Source organism: Podarcis pityusensis (assembly GCF_964106645.2).
Source record: "Podarcis pityusensis genome assembly, chromosome: 8".
In the NCBI taxonomy this organism is placed as follows: Eukaryota; Metazoa; Chordata; class Lepidosauria; order Squamata; family Lacertidae; genus Podarcis; species Podarcis pityusensis.
In genome coordinates, this window is record NC_138033.1 from 53,395,217 (window position 1) to 53,411,959 (window position 16,743).

The 16,743-nt window shown below is 46.5% G+C and overlaps 1 protein-coding gene across 5 annotated transcripts in view; it reads left to right on the forward strand.

Annotated features, from left to right (window-relative positions):
- IRX5 (iroquois homeobox 5) overlaps positions 1 to 15,547 on the forward strand; it is a 29,134-nt gene extending 13,587 nt beyond the window's left edge. For 3 of the 5 annotated variants that reach the window (XR_013989557.1, XM_081016594.1, XM_081016596.1), the window contains one exon: positions 28 to 492. Coding sequence is in view for 3 of the 5 variants with exons in the window: in XM_081016596.1 (XP_080872722.1) it covers positions 28 to 59 (32 nt within the window). In the remaining 2 variants the exon portion in view is untranslated. Of the gene's footprint in view, positions 1 to 27; positions 493 to 7,532; positions 8,019 to 15,016 lie in introns of those variants that run through there. The other 2 variants (XM_081016595.1, XM_081016597.1) reach the window with 2 other exon arrangements.
- The last annotated feature ends 1,196 nt before the right edge of the window (positions 15,548 to 16,743 follow it).

Genomic DNA, 16,743 nt, shown 5'->3' on the forward strand with positions numbered 1-16,743 from the left:
TTTACCCCTTAAATCTTCTCCACTCAGATGCTGACTCCGGCTTGAGTTCCGAAAGGTGAACATCGAGTTCCCACGCACACCCGGTTCCAGAGCTGGACCCGAATTTAAAATGATCACCAGAGAGCGCTCCCCGCTTTTAGTGATTCCGTATTACTGTCCTTCCGGAGGCTTCCCCCGATGTTTCATTGTGACTACATTGATTCGAATTCTACTTCGCTTTACTTTGGAGTGTGTGTGGTGACGAATATGGGATCTAGTTTTCCTTTGCGTGCAGTCCTTGAAACACTATGGTGAAAACGAAGGGTCATTCGGATTCGGAGGATTCGGATTGAAACCGATTTCACGCCAGTTTCTAGGCACACTTTCCCAATGAGGATAAAGGATGCTGCTGGCTTCGAAGATCATCCGCTCTCTGGCTCCGGTGGCCCGAGGGCTGGTGGGAATATATTTTCCACTTGTTTAAAGGCAGTATGAATAAAAGATGGTTCCGTAGCCTCCAAATTGTTTTATTCACACGCTGCTTTCAGGGTTGAGGGGAAAACAGGGAGAGTTTGTCATGCTCGTGCAAGAAAGGGGGAAAGAGGAGAGAAATCCCTGCTCCAAAAAAGAGAGTATATATTAGCTTTTGTGCAACCAGCTCCCAAAACAGCTGTTCCCCCAATGCCAAAGATATCCACAAAGACTGAGTTGGGGGGGGTGGAGGGAGATATTCTAGGGGGCTTGGGTAACTAAACTCAAATCGGTTTCTTTTGCATTTAAATCACACGGATTGCAACGGGATTTCTTCTGAGTGAAGCTCAGGAGACTTTCTGATTCCCTCCTACGGACTGACACCGGTTTTAATCCAGCAAGGAGCCAGGCAACATACAGGAGTTAGTGGATATTTACTTCGCTTTAGCTCCCCTGAAGTTTGATTAGACTAATCCGAACTGGTTTCGGAGGAAGACGGCTGTTGAACTCGTGAAACCTATGCGGTAGGGGAAAAACTTGGGCATCTCCAAAGCAAAAAACCCAAGAGATTTCTCGCTAATAAACTGCAAGGCTTAAGCGACAAAGGCAAAGGGGAATCTTTACACCTAAATTGGGCTGTGGTGACCTTGATCTTGCCTGTTTCTTCCAAACAGGCAACAGGAGTGATAGTTTGTGGACTTAGCTCTGGGAGCGACATCCTGTGGCCTTGGCCAATGTGTTGTGCTCTCACATTCATAATCTTCATGAGTGGCCTACCTCACAGGGCTGTTGTGAGGACAAGCACAATAAAGACAGCAAAGTCCTTTGCGAGGTGAACATCTTTTGAGAGTGGCAGATGCCTAGCAAATAAAGTAGGCCAATAGGCTCCAAGTGAGCTGCGGTGTAACTAGTGTTCCGTTAGTAGAAACCGCGTCAAGGATTGGGTTGTCTATGCAGGAGTGAAGAAGGGCTGCCACAAATACAGATTCGTGTATCTTCTCCATCCTGCAACGGTGGTCTACATTTAGCAAAGTAGAAAACTTTGGTCATGAGGACTAGAAACGCTGGTTTAGGGCGCGGGGAGCAGGAAGGCAGGAAAAAATCGCAACACAGCACTGCATGGATTTTATGAAAAGCCAGGATGCCCATTGGGCAGGGAAATTATTTCAACTGTTTGGTTCTAATGGCGTTTATTGATTTCTCCCAATTTAAAGAAACCAGTGCGCACTCGCTTCTCGCGCAGCAGCAGACAGACGTCCGTCCTGCTAGTTCCGGTCCTGCGCTGTTGGTAGCTTTTTTGGTATCTAAAAAGGTAACGGGACCCCTGACTGTTAGGTCCAGTCGCAGACAGCTCTGGGGTTGTGGCGCTCATCTCACTTTACTGGCCGAGGGAGCGGTGTTCAGCTTCCGGGTCATGTGGCTAGCATGATAAGCCACTTCTGGCGAACCAGAGCAGCGCACAGAAATGCCTTTTACCTTCCCGCCGGAGTGGTACCTAATTATCTACTTGCATTGGTGTGCTTTCGAACTGCTAGGTGGGCAGGAGCAGGGACGAACAACTGGAGCTCACCCCTTCGCAGGGATTCGAACCGCTGACCTTCTGATGGGCAAGCCCTTGCCACCAATTATCTCTTGCCCTCTTTGGCACATCTTATGCTCAAACACTCCTCCGACTTGGTCCTCTTCTGGGGAAAAAAAGGAAGAAGTGGGGAGGTGGAATACCACATGTACTAAGGATATATAATACTCATATAATAAATTAAACTAACCAGGTTTACGGGGAAAACTTCTCTCTTCCAGCCTCCAAAAAGGAGGACGATTTTTGTTCACTTATTATTAATAATAATCATCATCATCTTGATCACAAGAAAGCAGCGAACTCGAATAAAGTCACACACACCCCGCCCAGGAATCAACAATGTAAAAGAGCACGATCCAGCCAGCCTGGAACCCTTTTTGTAGCCTAGATCCGATGTGTGTTTACTCAGAACTAACCTAAGGATTGTAAACTAGCACTTTGGAGTTTACTACTCCTACCAGGTAAGTGGGTATAGGCTTGAACAACCCTTTAAGTGGGAGCCAGCAGAGATCTGAGAGAAGGGGAGCGGTGGGGAACGTGCCAGGTAATCTTATGCAGCTTTATTCAGAAGTAAATCCGTCTGGGTTCAACGGGCTTGCTCCCAAGGAGGGTGCCAATCCAACCTCGACTCCAGTTGGAACAGTTTTCAGATCCATTACTTGGCCTGAGAAATCCTAAAGGAGGAACCGATAGCTAGCTAGCTAGATAGACCTGGTGCAGAGAGAATTAAGGAGAGCATTGGAGCTGAGCGGACCCCGAAATCTGTTTCATTCGCTGAACCGGCCTGGGCTCATTGATTGGAAGGTGCTGAAATTAAAAGCGTCCACTTTGAACCCGATCCACAGACAATTCGGCTAATCCAAAGCCCAGGTATTTGGACTCAAACCGGATTCCCCACTCGCCACTTCCCAGAGAATCCCGGGAACATTGTAGTTTCTTAGAGAGTAGATAGGCGACTCTTAGCAGACCACAGTTCCCAAGATTCTTTGTGGGGGCAGCATGTCTCTTAAAGTGGTATATAATTATTCTTTGAGTGTATGGTGTGGATGTGACATACTAATACAAAACGTCTTCTAGACCAGGCTTCCTCAACCTCGGCCCTCCAGATGTTTTGAGACTACAATTCCCAGCATCCCTGACCACTGGTCCTGCTAGCTAGGGATCTTGGGAGTTGTAGGCCAAAAACATCTGGAGGGCCGAGGTTGAGGAAGCATGTTCTAGATGATTGAAAGAGATATTAAATATCCAACTGCGTCAAAAGAGGGAGATGATTTTAAGAACTTGTGGTAAGACAGCCATGGGCGTAGCCAGGGTTTTTTCGTAGGGGGCAGAACCTCAGTTTGCTATGTATTTTTATTGATTTAGGGGGGGCAGCTGTCTCTCCCTGCCCCTCTTGGCTACACCCATGAAGACAGCCACCCAGAAACGCCCCCCCTCAACAGGCAACCCAAAGACTTGAGTCGATGCATATGAAATATGGCTCAGGCGATTTCCGGGGGACAAATGAACCGCACCTATTTTTAAAGGCGTTTTCTTTCTTCAAATCCCCGTGTTTGGCAAAAGGATCCTTTCCCCATTGCATGACTCTGGGTGGAAGGACTGTCCTAATGCCTCTCTTGTTAGTGGTGGTCATTCCAGGTGAACATATCCGAAATAAAATGCTCTGGTCTTTATTAGTGGATTATCCTTGCAATCAGCGAGTTTAACCTGCGTTAAGATATCCGTAGCGTGAATGCGCGTTAAATATTCTTGCTTGTAGACTGGTAGGTTCGGATTCACTGAAAGGGGTTCTGACACTGTCTTTATTTGCACTGAAGTCAAACGCTCCTGGGCGTAGGGAGAGAAGAAATTAAATAATCTGGGACGCAGCTTTCCATCCTCGGAAGTCGCTGGGCAACTAAAGCGAGTCCCCTGCCCCCCCCCCCAAAGTCCCCCTTGTGTTAAACGAGGTAGAGTTTCTATTCCACCCGGAGCCTTCTAGGCTGTGAGACGCTTCAAAAACTCGGGAAAGTCCTCTTCTCGCTTGAGACGGGGCCTGCAAACTGAAATCGCTGGAGAGGGAGCAAAGTTTTGTTTGCTTTTAAAGAAATTAACAAAACAAGTGGGCGTTGTTGTTAATTGTGGTTTTTGTTGCACAGGCTGCAGCCAGACGTTCTTTTGCTTCGAATTAACTAACCGCGAGAGAAACTCCCCCACCCCCCGCGCAGCCTTACTCTCGCCCGTCAAAACCTGGGGTCCCTAGAGCCGAATCGAATTCGGCTCACGACGTGTAAAGCGATAGCCATGACCTCCCCTAACCAACCACTTCTCTCCCCCTCCTCCCCGCTCCTTTTTTTGACGTGACCTGCTTAGAGTATTAGGCCATCTGGACTTGGCAAGGCGCTAGACCGTCTCACACACAGACCCCTCCGCCTCCCCCCCCCAAAAAAAAACCCCCCAAACCAGCTGCTTTTCCAAACGACCAATACGTTAATTCTTGACAGCACTTGCAATCCCCCCACCGCCACTTTCTAGTTCCTCATCACGATCATTTTGAAAAGGGAGAGGGAGCGTCCCTCCCTCCCCGAACCTTGCAAACAAGTGGCAATTTTGAATTAGTGTGAGCATTAGAGACAATCTGGAAACACCCTCCCCTCTTCGCTCGTGGGGAGGGGAAGAGGCCGGTCCGTCCTATCTAGGGACATATATCTCCCCCCAGTTAAAAAAAAAAAAAGAGAGAGAGAGAGAGAGAGAGAGAGAGAGAGAAAGTGAAGTGGATCATTGCAGCCACAGAGGAGAATATGAGAGTCTGGGTTTTTATTGAATCATCAAATCCCCACGAACGGAGCTCTTAATTAATTTTGGGTGCGAGCAATGCAGCCCAGCTGTTTCCTTTGGAGTGGAGTTGTTCGGAGACAGACCCGCAGGAAGAAGGGAAAGTCTGCGGGCAGGCTGCTGCTTTCCCCTCCTCCATTCTCTCCCCCCCCCCACCCGCCCCCCATCGCCACGAAAGCGTATCCTAGCGTTCGGCCCTCTCCTCACGACCAAAAAAAGAAAAAGCCACTTGTAACTGACAGATGGCTGATTGTAGACTCGCATTCCTGCAGCCTCCTTACCTCTACAAGATGCGGGGAGGGGGAGATTGGTGAAAACCAAAGAATGATCGGTTTGGAAAGAAAAAAGAAAGAAAGAAAGAAAGAAAGAAAGAAAGCTTGTAGCAGTGTAGGGAGACTTCGTATGTTAACCACACATACATTTTCACACAGAGACATATATATGGACAATTATATCGAGTTAATATGATTTATTTTAACATGCCTTCCCCCCGCGCGTCTCTCTCTCTCTCTCTCTCTCTCTCTCTCTCTCTGTGTGTGTGTGTGTGTGTGTGTGTGCGCGCGCGCGCATATATGGGATGTTAAAATAAGTCAAATTAACCAGATAGAATTTCCTCTCCTGCCCTTAATAATTATGGGCACCGTGCATAACAAGTAAGTGAAGTGCTATCACAGGTTGATAAAACACAGGTATTTCAGTTGCAGAGTGGTACTTAAGCCTCTCCCCACGCCCCTCGGGAAAATGAATGAGATTGAACTGGATCGGGTCCCTGACAAGAAGGCCAGTCTTTCTGATGGGAAAGAAACGGACTTTTAGTGCGTAGCTGCTCTCAAGAGAAAGCCGCGGCCTTACTCAGAGAGAAAGAAGGGGAGCTGGCCGGGAAACAGCTGGGTTGTCATTTGTAAAACAACCATCTATAGGGGTCGTAGATTACCAAGAATTGCCATTGAGCTCTTAAGGCTGCAACCTTAAACGCACTCCTTTGCGGGAACCTACAGCAAACGAATTCAAAACCTTGAGTTGTGGAACAACTTTCTCGCTAAGCTAACGCATGGACACAAAAGAAGTCGCAAGTTTCCGCCATCTGCAGGAGGTTACTCTTTTGAGACATTTTGTGTAACATCTTGCCTAGCGATGATACTTGGAGAACGCGGAAACTTGCCACAATTTTGTGACTCTTTTATTGGTCTTAATAAGGTTTTGGCCAACCGTGGATTTGGGAGATTTCTTTTGCTAGCTATCTATACGGTATCTTTGAGTTCTAGATGCTTGCTCTAGCAGGCGCTCTGGGTTGGTGGACACAGCTGAAAGAGAGCTGTATAGCCCTATCCACAAAGCAGTTGTAGCGATTTACTGAGCCTAAGCGTGTATTTTGATGAGAAAAATAATATTTAGGACACGATCCAGCCAAAGCCAAACTTTCCTTTAGCTCTCTCTATTTATAGCGACTTGCAAATGAATCCTGTATAGGTCTCGGGAGTGAATGCCGCTGTATTCAATGGACCTCCCTCCCAAGTAGATGTGTGTTATGTATATATAGGATTGTAGCTATGGGGTGCTTCAGAACATTCTGCATAGGTGTTCTCCGCAGCCCTTGCGACAACCCTGCAAGGAAGGCCAATCACTGTAAAGGAGAGGAGAGACTGAGAAAATTATAAACTTGCCAAGATGGCAATTCTGTTTTCCAATATAAGCCTGATGTCTCTCTGGCAATATACTGATAGCTAAAAGAGAAAAGGATCCCTAGAAAGGCGATAGCCACCAGGATGCCAAATTAGGGCTCCTTCTCCTTCTGTCGAGCAACTCCTCTCCCTGGTAACATATCAGTGCACGGGATGCTTCGCGACAAATAAGCAGCAGGTCCCTGTCCGCACGGAGCTTACAGTCTATAAGCAGCTGTCGTGAAAAGTGCAGCGAGGGCAGTTTGAGACCTCCAAGTTTGGTTCATTGGGAAGTGAGCCGAAGTCATTCCTCTGGAAACCAGAGGCCACGTTTCCCTATTAAATAAGACCCTCTTGATTTCAGCCTTAGAGTGGAGAACAAACTTAAGGCTGAGATCCTGTGCAAACTTTCCTGGAATTAAGTCCCGTTAAACAGACTGGGGCGAACGTCTGAGTAAATAAGGCTAGGGTCCCCCCCCCCCCCAGATAGTTCAGATCACAGGGTTGCACTCCTAAGACAAACTTACCCACGTGTCCAAGGGCACGGCATCAAAAATGCCCCCTCCTCTCTTTTGACAGCGCCATAGATAGCGAGCGGAGTAAAATAGGTGGTCAATTATAGCCTTTCCTTAAATAACTCCAGTAGCTAAGCTTTTAAATAAACCAAGAAACCCACATGCCCCTCAGAGCAAACTCTTGGGACAGAAGAATCGGCATATGATTCCTGCAGCTGTTGGGCAACTGGAGGCGGGGCAGAGAGGTTTGAGGGGGGAGAGACACACCGCACCGTGGTGATACAATCTTCACCTCCAGCCAGATACCGTCTATTAATAAGTTTTGCATTTGACAGTCTAACACAGGGTTCTGAAAGAGGCGACACGCGGTTCTCCCTCCACCCCAACTCTGTGATTTAAAAGTATTTACAATCAACAAGGTTTCCTTTAAGACTCCTTTAAAATAACTAGCAGCGTTTGACTCATCCTTGTGCTTTCGAGCGCCCCAAGATTGTCTCTTTGTTGTTCATGCAGAGAAGCAACAGGAACGCGCGCCTTGAGGGCAGATCCTCCCCATGCTTCTCTGCAACCAGGGACACTGAACACCCCGACCCCAGGCCCTGCAGAGATACCACAGAAATACAGTACCCACCCACTCCGCCCGCTAAAGCTGATTGAAAAGAGGAGAGCGCAGAACAAGGCATCATGAAGTGAAACGGCGGAGAGCCCACTTTCTCAATGATCATTATTTTGCTATTTCTTTCTTTCCCTGAATGCATTCCCTCGCCTCGGCACAGAACTGGGAAATTAGACAAGCTAACTAATTCAAGATCAGACAAACAATGTTGGTGATTTTTATTATTATTACTGTGTGTGTGTGTCTAAGAAGTCAAGAGCTAGACCTAAGCAGAGGACCCCCAATTTACTGTACTTCAATTTCTGAGAGGTTTACCTTCAATGCAAAGTCTACATTGTGGCAATAAGGAGGGCTGTACACTTTGATTAAATACTTTAAAGATCCTCTATTATTTTGGCTTTTTAAAACAATTTAATTCGACGAATTAACTTATTCTGTGTCTAACATGTCCAACATTGCATCACTGCAACACAATTATCATTGAAGCATGCGCGTAGCCAAGGGGGGGGGGGGGGCAGGGGGCCGATTTACCATACCAGGTAAATCAATAAAAATGCTTAACCTACTGAGGATCTCCTCCTCTAACAGAAAGCCTTTCCCCCTAACATGAAGCCTGCCCCCCACAACATAAATCCTGGCCACGCCCATGCACTGAGGATTGGTGAAAAGTCCTCTCCCCCAGCATAAACCCACAGTTTAGACAACCAGACGCCTCTGTCTGATTTAAAAGCCCTTGTTAAAAATCCAAGTACTGCCATTTCCCCTGGTTTATATAGGACGGATTGTGAAAGCACCCCCCCCCCCACAGTGACATCACACCTCCCTACGAATGTTAATTCGGAAGTAGGTCTCACCTAGCTCAATAGGACGGGCTCCCGGGTGCCACTCACGCACGCCATATCAACAGAAAATATACAGTATTCCATATGATTAAATCACTTTATCGTAAGCCACCCCAGGAACTTGTTTAATAGTGAAGGGCGTCGTACGCATCCCTAAAATAAAATCACAAAAGCGAGGATGTCATAATATCCTCTCGGTTTCTGTGAAGACAAGCCCCACCCAACTAGAAACCGCAGGCTTCTTACATACACCCAGGCACCAGCTCCGACGACATCAGTCGACCTCGCTTCAAAGCAAGTGCATTTTGAGGAGGTTAAGTATCAGTCTCGGCGCTCCTGGCAGCCCTCCATAAATACTGAGGAAGGGGAAATGGGTGGAAGAATATGGTGGCTTCCTGCTTGTACACCTGTTGCTTATTTCAGATTCTGCTTTTTATTATAATAAAAAACACACTATTATTTATTTATATCAAAACTACAATATTTCAGTTCCAGCTCTAATATTAGGCAGAGTGAGGCATCTGTCTCCGGCAGCTGATATTGAGTGTCATGAAAGGGCAAGCAGTTAGTTAATTATTTAATTTATTATTGTTGTTTCATTAAACATATCTTTTTTTTAACTCCCAAGGAAACGTCGAAAGCCCTGTATGGTTTTCTGCAGGCCTTATTTAAGTTAGTGTAGCTTCATTTTCATTGCCAATGAAACGTAGGATCCCCACCCCACCCCTCGCGAGTATTAAGCAGGGTGAATTGTATATAAGCTACACTCACTGAAATGAATGGACCTAAGTTGGTCGTGACCATTATTTTCAATGGGTACGCGCTGAGTATAATTTTGTTGGATATAATGCTCAGCCCCTTGGTGGGTGGTGGATGTGCATGTGTGCGTGCGCGCGCGCACGCATGCTTGGAGAGGGGTCATTTGTTGTTCCGCGTCAGCCCGGCCCTGAATCCAATACCCACTTTCGTGAAAGTAAGCCTCTCTCACCTCCATGGAACTTGAAGCCGAGTCTGAAGTGCCTGGCCGCCCTAGCTATGCGGGTTCATCACGCCAGCTATTACAGTATTTAAGAACAGGATCGCGCTCTTCTTCTTTACTGCTGAGATCCCGCCTGAATTCACGGAAGAAAAAGGGATATACACCCGGTAGATCGTTTCACGCATGGTTCTAACGCCTCCCCCCAACCCCGCCCCCCACATGCCACTCAATATACTCAAATCGTAACTTTATTCATTGTGGGTTGAATAAAGGCCCGCAGTTGTCGTTCCTGTGTGCTCACCTACAGTATGGAATGTGGCGACTTTCTGGTTCTGGGACGATGGTCGAAACCTCTTTTTACAGTCTATGGGACCGCAATGGTTCTGAGCAAGGGATCTGAAGAACCTGAACAATGATTAAACTCAAGTTAAGGAAGGGGGAGCCGAGCAGTGCCCTCCACGAACACCCCAAAAGAACGATGCATGTCTTTTTCTGCTGTTTGCAAAGCTGTTCTTGAACTGTGACTAACCCCGGTGCTAAAGCGCAGCCCTCCTCTAATAAAAGTGGTACTTGTAACAGAAACGCCTCCCCGTTCCAGCCACCCACTTACTCAACTGTTATAATTAGTTTCGTGTTCCAGCTTGTATTCAGAAGCTGGGATCCGGGACTCAGACGTGGGCTGCTAAGGAAGGCATTCTCGGCTGTTGATTTATTCGCTTGCAAAGAGTTTTGATATTTCGTGCCCCATAACACCTCCCCCCCCCCCAAAAAAAGAAAACACACCCATATATTGCAAACCAAAAACTTTTTTAGGTAGGTCTTTTGTCCCCCAACCGCCCTGACTTTCTTGGTAGATCCACCGAGTAAAAGAGAAACAGAACCGAGCAGGGTTATTAGAAGTTATGGGGCTATTTATTTTTCCTTTTTTTGGCCAGGGACATTTGTTTGCACAAACACCCTAGCGCCGCTGCCGCCGCCTTTCCCCTTCTTCGTTCTTGTCTTGATGGATACAAATTTAAATGTGCACTTATTTAATTGGATCAGGTCCCGTGATAAAATAGATAAACGGCTCCCCGTTTGCCAAGTTATTTCCAGAAGCACGCAGTCATGCGAGGAAGGAAAATTAACCGAGAGAAGAGGAGGCGCACCGTACTTAAATTACACCTCGGGTCTAGACTGCTGCAGAGAAAGCAGTCCCCTGGCCAATTTTAATCTCTCTCTCTCGTCCCTGTTTATTAGAACGAGCGGATTTCAGAGATAGAGAACCGGGGAACCCCATTTCTAAGGCTGCCATCCTAAACAGAGTAAGGGAGTCCGTCTGGCTGAGCACAGCGGGCCTTTCTTCCCAGTAAACCTGCACGTAGAGCGATTTTACTTTCTCTCCCCGAACGTTCCACTTAGACGTTCTGCCGAGCGTTCCATCCGATCCAAATTCTTGGGTTAATCTTCCTTGAATGCCCCATTGGAGGCGGCGGGGGGGGGGAGGGAGAAATCGCAGAAGCTCTTGAAGCATGCATTGGCTAGCTCCCTACCTAAATACATTTTCTCATAAATCCCCTTTGACATCAGCCGGTGGGACTGTCTAGGAAGCGAAAATGAGCACACTGCAGCTTTATTTCGTAAAGAATTCAAGCTCTGGGCACTTAATGTATACCTTTTTAGAGGTTTCCACCCCCCTAAAACAGGTAATTAATACTCTCTCTCTCTTCTCTCCCCCTTCCCAGTTCTCTCCCTTTCCGTCTTTTTGCCTTGTTCCTTTCTGTGTTGTACATACTTATGCAGGAAAAGCTAACAGATGGTTATTGATACAAACATGGTTTCTGTTGCTAAAGGCCTCTCCAAAACAAATTTTGCCGGCTGAATGCCAATGTATGCATGTTGGCTGGTGACAGCTGATTAGTACAGTGATTTACGGCCAAGTTTCTTCTATTCCACCCCCCCCACCCCCCAAAAGGGATGATACTGTCAAAGGCAGCAATTTAGGGGGGAAAAGATAAGACAGCACACCCCAGAGGCTTTCTGTAAAACCACCCAACAAATCTAAACCTACACTACAAATACCTGAAACACTGGAGCAATCAATTGGTCACAGATTAAATACAGTCTCTATTACGACTTTCCCTGGCAATCCGTTACTTCTGACAATAGCAGCCTCTAGATTTATGTAACTGCCCCTCACCTGTCCACCCGGCTAACAGTGTGTATATTTCAAAGTGCTGCGGCAAAGAGAGATTGGTTGCATTGCCATCCCTTCCTCCTTTGCTGCTGAGCCCCTGGAATGAGATGAAGGCTGCAATTCAGAAAGCACAGATCACTGATGAGTAGTTCCCAGTGATTTCAAGTGGTAGTGGTGGGGATGGGGGGAGGCAAGGAAGTGGCACACGCCTAAGTGTGTAGGCCTAGCAAAGAGCCAGAGTGGAAGGGCAGAACAGCAGCAGCGCCATCCTGGGACAGAGCACTGGCCTATGGATTCCTGGCATTGACCAGCTGGTAGAGACAAGGTGCTTTTTTCACAGACAGAGCATCTTTTTAAAGAGGACATAGGAAAAACTCATCCTCCTGTATTTCTGGTTACATGTGACCCATCCCTCCCAACAGTCATTATGCGGCATGTAAAATTAATTGCAATGAACGTTCTTAAAAGACACTGCTTTGGGGCAATTTAATACTAGGCTAATACAGATCAACCTTATGTAACCTAGAAACAAACTGTGGTTAGGTACACATTGGCAGCTTGAAATGTTGTGAGGTCTCTCTCTCTCTCTCTCTCTCTCTCTCTCTCTCTCTCTCCCTCTCCCCCCCCCTTGCCTGCCCGTTTTCAAGTCACATTTTTACATGGCTGTTCTCCCATCCCTGCAACATTCCCTCCAAACTCCTCTTCAATGCAGCTCTCATCTGCACATGCTCAATGGATGTTTCAGACATGCACACCTCAACTTGCATTTTCAAACTGAATGGTAACTGCTTTGAGGGGATGCACATTCAAAAGTAAGCTTTCTCAAGAAACTGCAGGATACCTATGGATTGTGGCTAGTGTTGGCAGCTTCAGATATCAGCAGAAGGAGTGCACTGGAGCAGCCCTGCAAACACATAGGATAAAACTGAGGTGTGCCATGCACACTGCAAATGAACCTGGTCGCAGGCTACATGCTAAGATATATCCACACAGGTTGTACATGTCCAAGCTTTTTATAACCTGCAATCTCCAGTTAGGAGAATCAGATAGGAGGCAGTAAGAAAGATCTCTGTCTGAGTTTGTGTACACACAACACATTTAAAGCATATCGCCCACTAAAGAATCCTGGGGACTGTAGTTTGTTAAGGGTCTGATAATTGTAGCTCTGTGAGGGGTAAACTTCAGTTCCCATGATTATTTTTTTTTTGGGGGGGGTGTGCTTTAAATGTATGGTGCTTACCTAGACACAGAAAAAGATCTAAGACTCTAGAGAGCTACTGTTCTTTACTAAGCTGGGTGGACTAATGGCAGCCTGATCTGGAATAAGGTAGCTCTCTGTGTTTCTGTTCCTGGAACTGGTCCTTATTATATATGGTCCAGTGTCATCATTACCACTTGAAATGTCTCTCTCTTCCATCAGTGACGCTCAATAAAAAAATAAAAATGAATTTTCCCAACCCTCCTTAACCCTCAGCCTCCCTTTACATTTTTACCCCCTTTTCTTCACAAATAAAGCTTTTGCTTGGCAATAAAGCCTAATGTCTCTGGTCTTCAGATCATCCTCTTTGGCTCTTTCCAGCAAAAAAACAGCGGCAAAAACTATGTGAAGTCATTGTTTGCAGGAAGGTTCCAAAAGGCCTGATTTATTAGCTTGTCAAGGGGAGCATTGTTGAGGAAGGCAATCAGAAAGCACTTACCTAGCAAAACTAAAATTACTGCCTTTTCACCCGCTAATTTGTATAACTCCCATGGAGGAACTTGGGAAGTGTTTGATGAGGCATAAAATGATGATTAATGAATTTATTGGCCCGTTGCTCATCAAATAGGGGTAGTATATCTTTCCTCTATTGGGCGGTTGGTTCCAGCAGCGATGTGGCTGCAGAGAGCTAGGCCGAAGTGGATCTCCTTTCCTGGAGTCTCTCTCCCCCCCTTTTTAACCTGCCTGACCTGAAGAATACCTTGCATGTAACAGAGGCAACGACAGGGAATGGCAATCCACAAAAGGCCCGTTTGATTGGGTGGTAAATGAGAAATGTGAAGACAAGTGGCTGCGGGGAAGGGTGGTCTGCTCAGTTTTCAATCACTTTGACTACTGAAGAAGTGAAGAATGCAGAAACCAGATAAGGTGTGAGAAGCAAGAGGGGAAGGGGGGTGGGTGGAGAAAAAGAGAGAGGAATGGACAAACCAATTTTAAACTTTCATAAAGGAACCGGCCAAAGTGCTCGATTGTTGCTATAATGAAAGAGGCAAAGGTAGAAATGGAATTCTTTTGGCAAGACTGCCATTTTCACAAAGCGGTCTTCTTAGATGTCACAAAATCCTGGGCACCTCTGCCCTAAATATTGGGTTGATGAGGGCTGGGCCCTAGACGGGAAGGCGCCCCTGGATGAGGCCCTGGCTGCATGCCTCCTCTCTGGGTTCACCCCCTGGCATGGATCAGTGCCCCTCCCTCCCTCTTCCTCTTTTACTCTTTGACGCAGGCCTGAAGGCAGATGTAACAAAGCACCAAGGGATAGGAGTATGTGACCAAAATCCTGTTTTCCCAATGAGTATTTCATATCAGCCAACAAGGCTACACTAGGTTGCAGCCCCAACCCTTGCTTTTCGTGTGCTACCTATTCACTTAGCCACACCACATCACACCCAGTCACTTACCCAATTCACACCGTTGCCTGGAAGTAGAGGGAGCAGTGCAGTGGTGCCTGATGTTTGTTGGAACTGGTAGGGCATAAGGCAGGAGGCCAACAGTAGGTGGAGCCAGAGTCAAGACCAGAAGAGCCAACTAATTCTAATTTTGTTCTTGTTCTCCTCTCTGTGGAGTTCTGCAAGGACAACACAGAGACTGAGGAGGAGAAATCTGACAACCAGAGCCACCCTCTGGACTGGTTGTATATAAGAAGAGAGAAACGCGAGGGCTGGATGAGGGCAGACTGAGATTACTACGGAGCAGTGTCCCATCCCCCCTAGGGAACCAGCCTTCCCTGGGACGGTGAGCAGAAATTGCTGCTCCATTCTTCTTTTTCCTGAAACCGTTTATTCTCTTGTTGAGGAAGAAGGAATCAGGAATGACAGCAGGGATGAAGAGTTACAACTCAGGGTGGGGTGAGGTTGGGGACAGTGCTCCCTTTAGGTTTGGCAGCTACCTGGCAACATTGACCCCTGATGTTGACCCTGGCATAAAGGAGAACAATGGGATTGGAAGCCTACTCTCCAAGGGGAGGAAGTCTCTAAGGACATGGGAGAATGGCTGGAGATGATTGGTAGATCCAATCTTTCTGAGGTCCATTGTCATAACGCCTCAGGCGATACTGTCATGGGATGCCCTTTCCATTATCTCCAGGAAACTTTGCTTCATTAATTTGTCAAAGAATGTCCCTTTTTTAGGTGGACACCCAGCTGCACAAGGCACTGAGCACTGAACCAGCAAGTGGTTGGCCGGAATCCCTCACTCCCAAGTCATCTTTTTAAAGGTAGTGTGACCAACTGGAGACAGAGTCAGTCTCCTCTCTTCTCATACACTCCTCTCATACACTGATCTGGAGAAGAAGAAGTGAGCCCTTCTGTGGTTGTAAGTATTTTAATCCTGGCGTTGAACCATTGCAAAACTTGGAGGAAGAGCTTGGTCTGTCAAGTTGGCATGTCTGAAAGTTTTGAAAGGTCTTCATTCCAGTACAGCAAAAAATGCTGACAATAAACTCCAAGGTGATGCTTGCAAAACAAAAACAAGAAAACACACACACACACACCATCCTCCTCCTTTGACTAGATGAATCAGCTGCCCACCTTATGCTGAAGACTAGAAAACCTCCAGAAACCTCTGGCAAGAATCGGTGGTGAATTCAGGAGTGTATAGCTGAACAGAGACGCTCACCATAAACCATATGCTTTAAAAGTACAATAAAATATATAACCTTTTGAGTTGGTCTGTGCTTTCTCTTTGGTTTTGGAATATTACATACTATTAAAATTAAACTGCCTGCATCAGTAAACAAGAGACTGTTTTGAATTTGCAGTACTGGCTGTAGCAATGATGAGGAACCTGTGGCCCTCTAGATGTTGTTGGACTTCAGCTCCCATCAGCCTCAGCCAGCATGGGCAGTGTTCATGGATGATGGGTGATAGTCCAGCATGATCTGGAGGACCACAGACTCCCCATCCTGGGGCTAAAACAACGTAATGTGTTTTACCGACACATTGATATGAGTCCTTATCAATTTGTGGTAATCATAAATCACTCTTGTTTTGGGCTGCCTTAACCAACACATTTCCTTCAGCCCACATTCGGTGGCCAAATCCTTGAGTTAGTTACATATGTTCCTTAAGAATTTGCCCTGCTTCTCACGAGGTTGTCAATCCATGGGGCCTACCACTTCAGACTGCAACAATATTATCCACATAGAAAACCAGAGAATGTTTTAGATCAAGTGTGGCAAAACTTTTGGCCCTCCAGATGTTGCTGAAGTACAACTCCCATCACCTGTGGTTATTGGTGATGCTTGTTGAGTCTGATGGGTGTTGTAGTGCAGCAACACCTGGAGGGCCGAAGGTCCCTCACATCTGTTTCAGACCACCATTTATTTGGTTCCAGGAGATTTCCTCCATTTCACCAGGACATTGTTCCACATCACGTCTACATGTGTTATGCTCAGAACAAAGAGGCAAAGATTGTTTATAGGCTGTATTGTGTACATGCATCAAACATGCATTTTCCAGCCACAAACATTACATACAACCTGAATAAGATCTGCAGACTAACTGAAGCAACTGATGAAATGAAACAAGAACTTCGACTACAAGCTACTTACCTCTCTCCCCCACCAAAATTAGCTTCTGCTAATAAAGAAAAGCCCAGACTACACAGTTATTCTGTATATGTTGGGAGTGGCAATATTCTAGACCTGATCTGAACTACCAAATGAGGTATTTGTTTCAGGGTGTTTTTGCGTCCCCAATGTATCTGTGTCCCTACCTGCTCTTTCATGCCTCCTCCCTCCCCATGATCAGTGTTTTTAAATGCTCACTTTCCATGTGAAAGAAATCACGGTCCAATTTGCATAGTCCTAGCAATATTTTAGGCATTTAGTGCTACAACCTTGGTGGGCTGACTTACG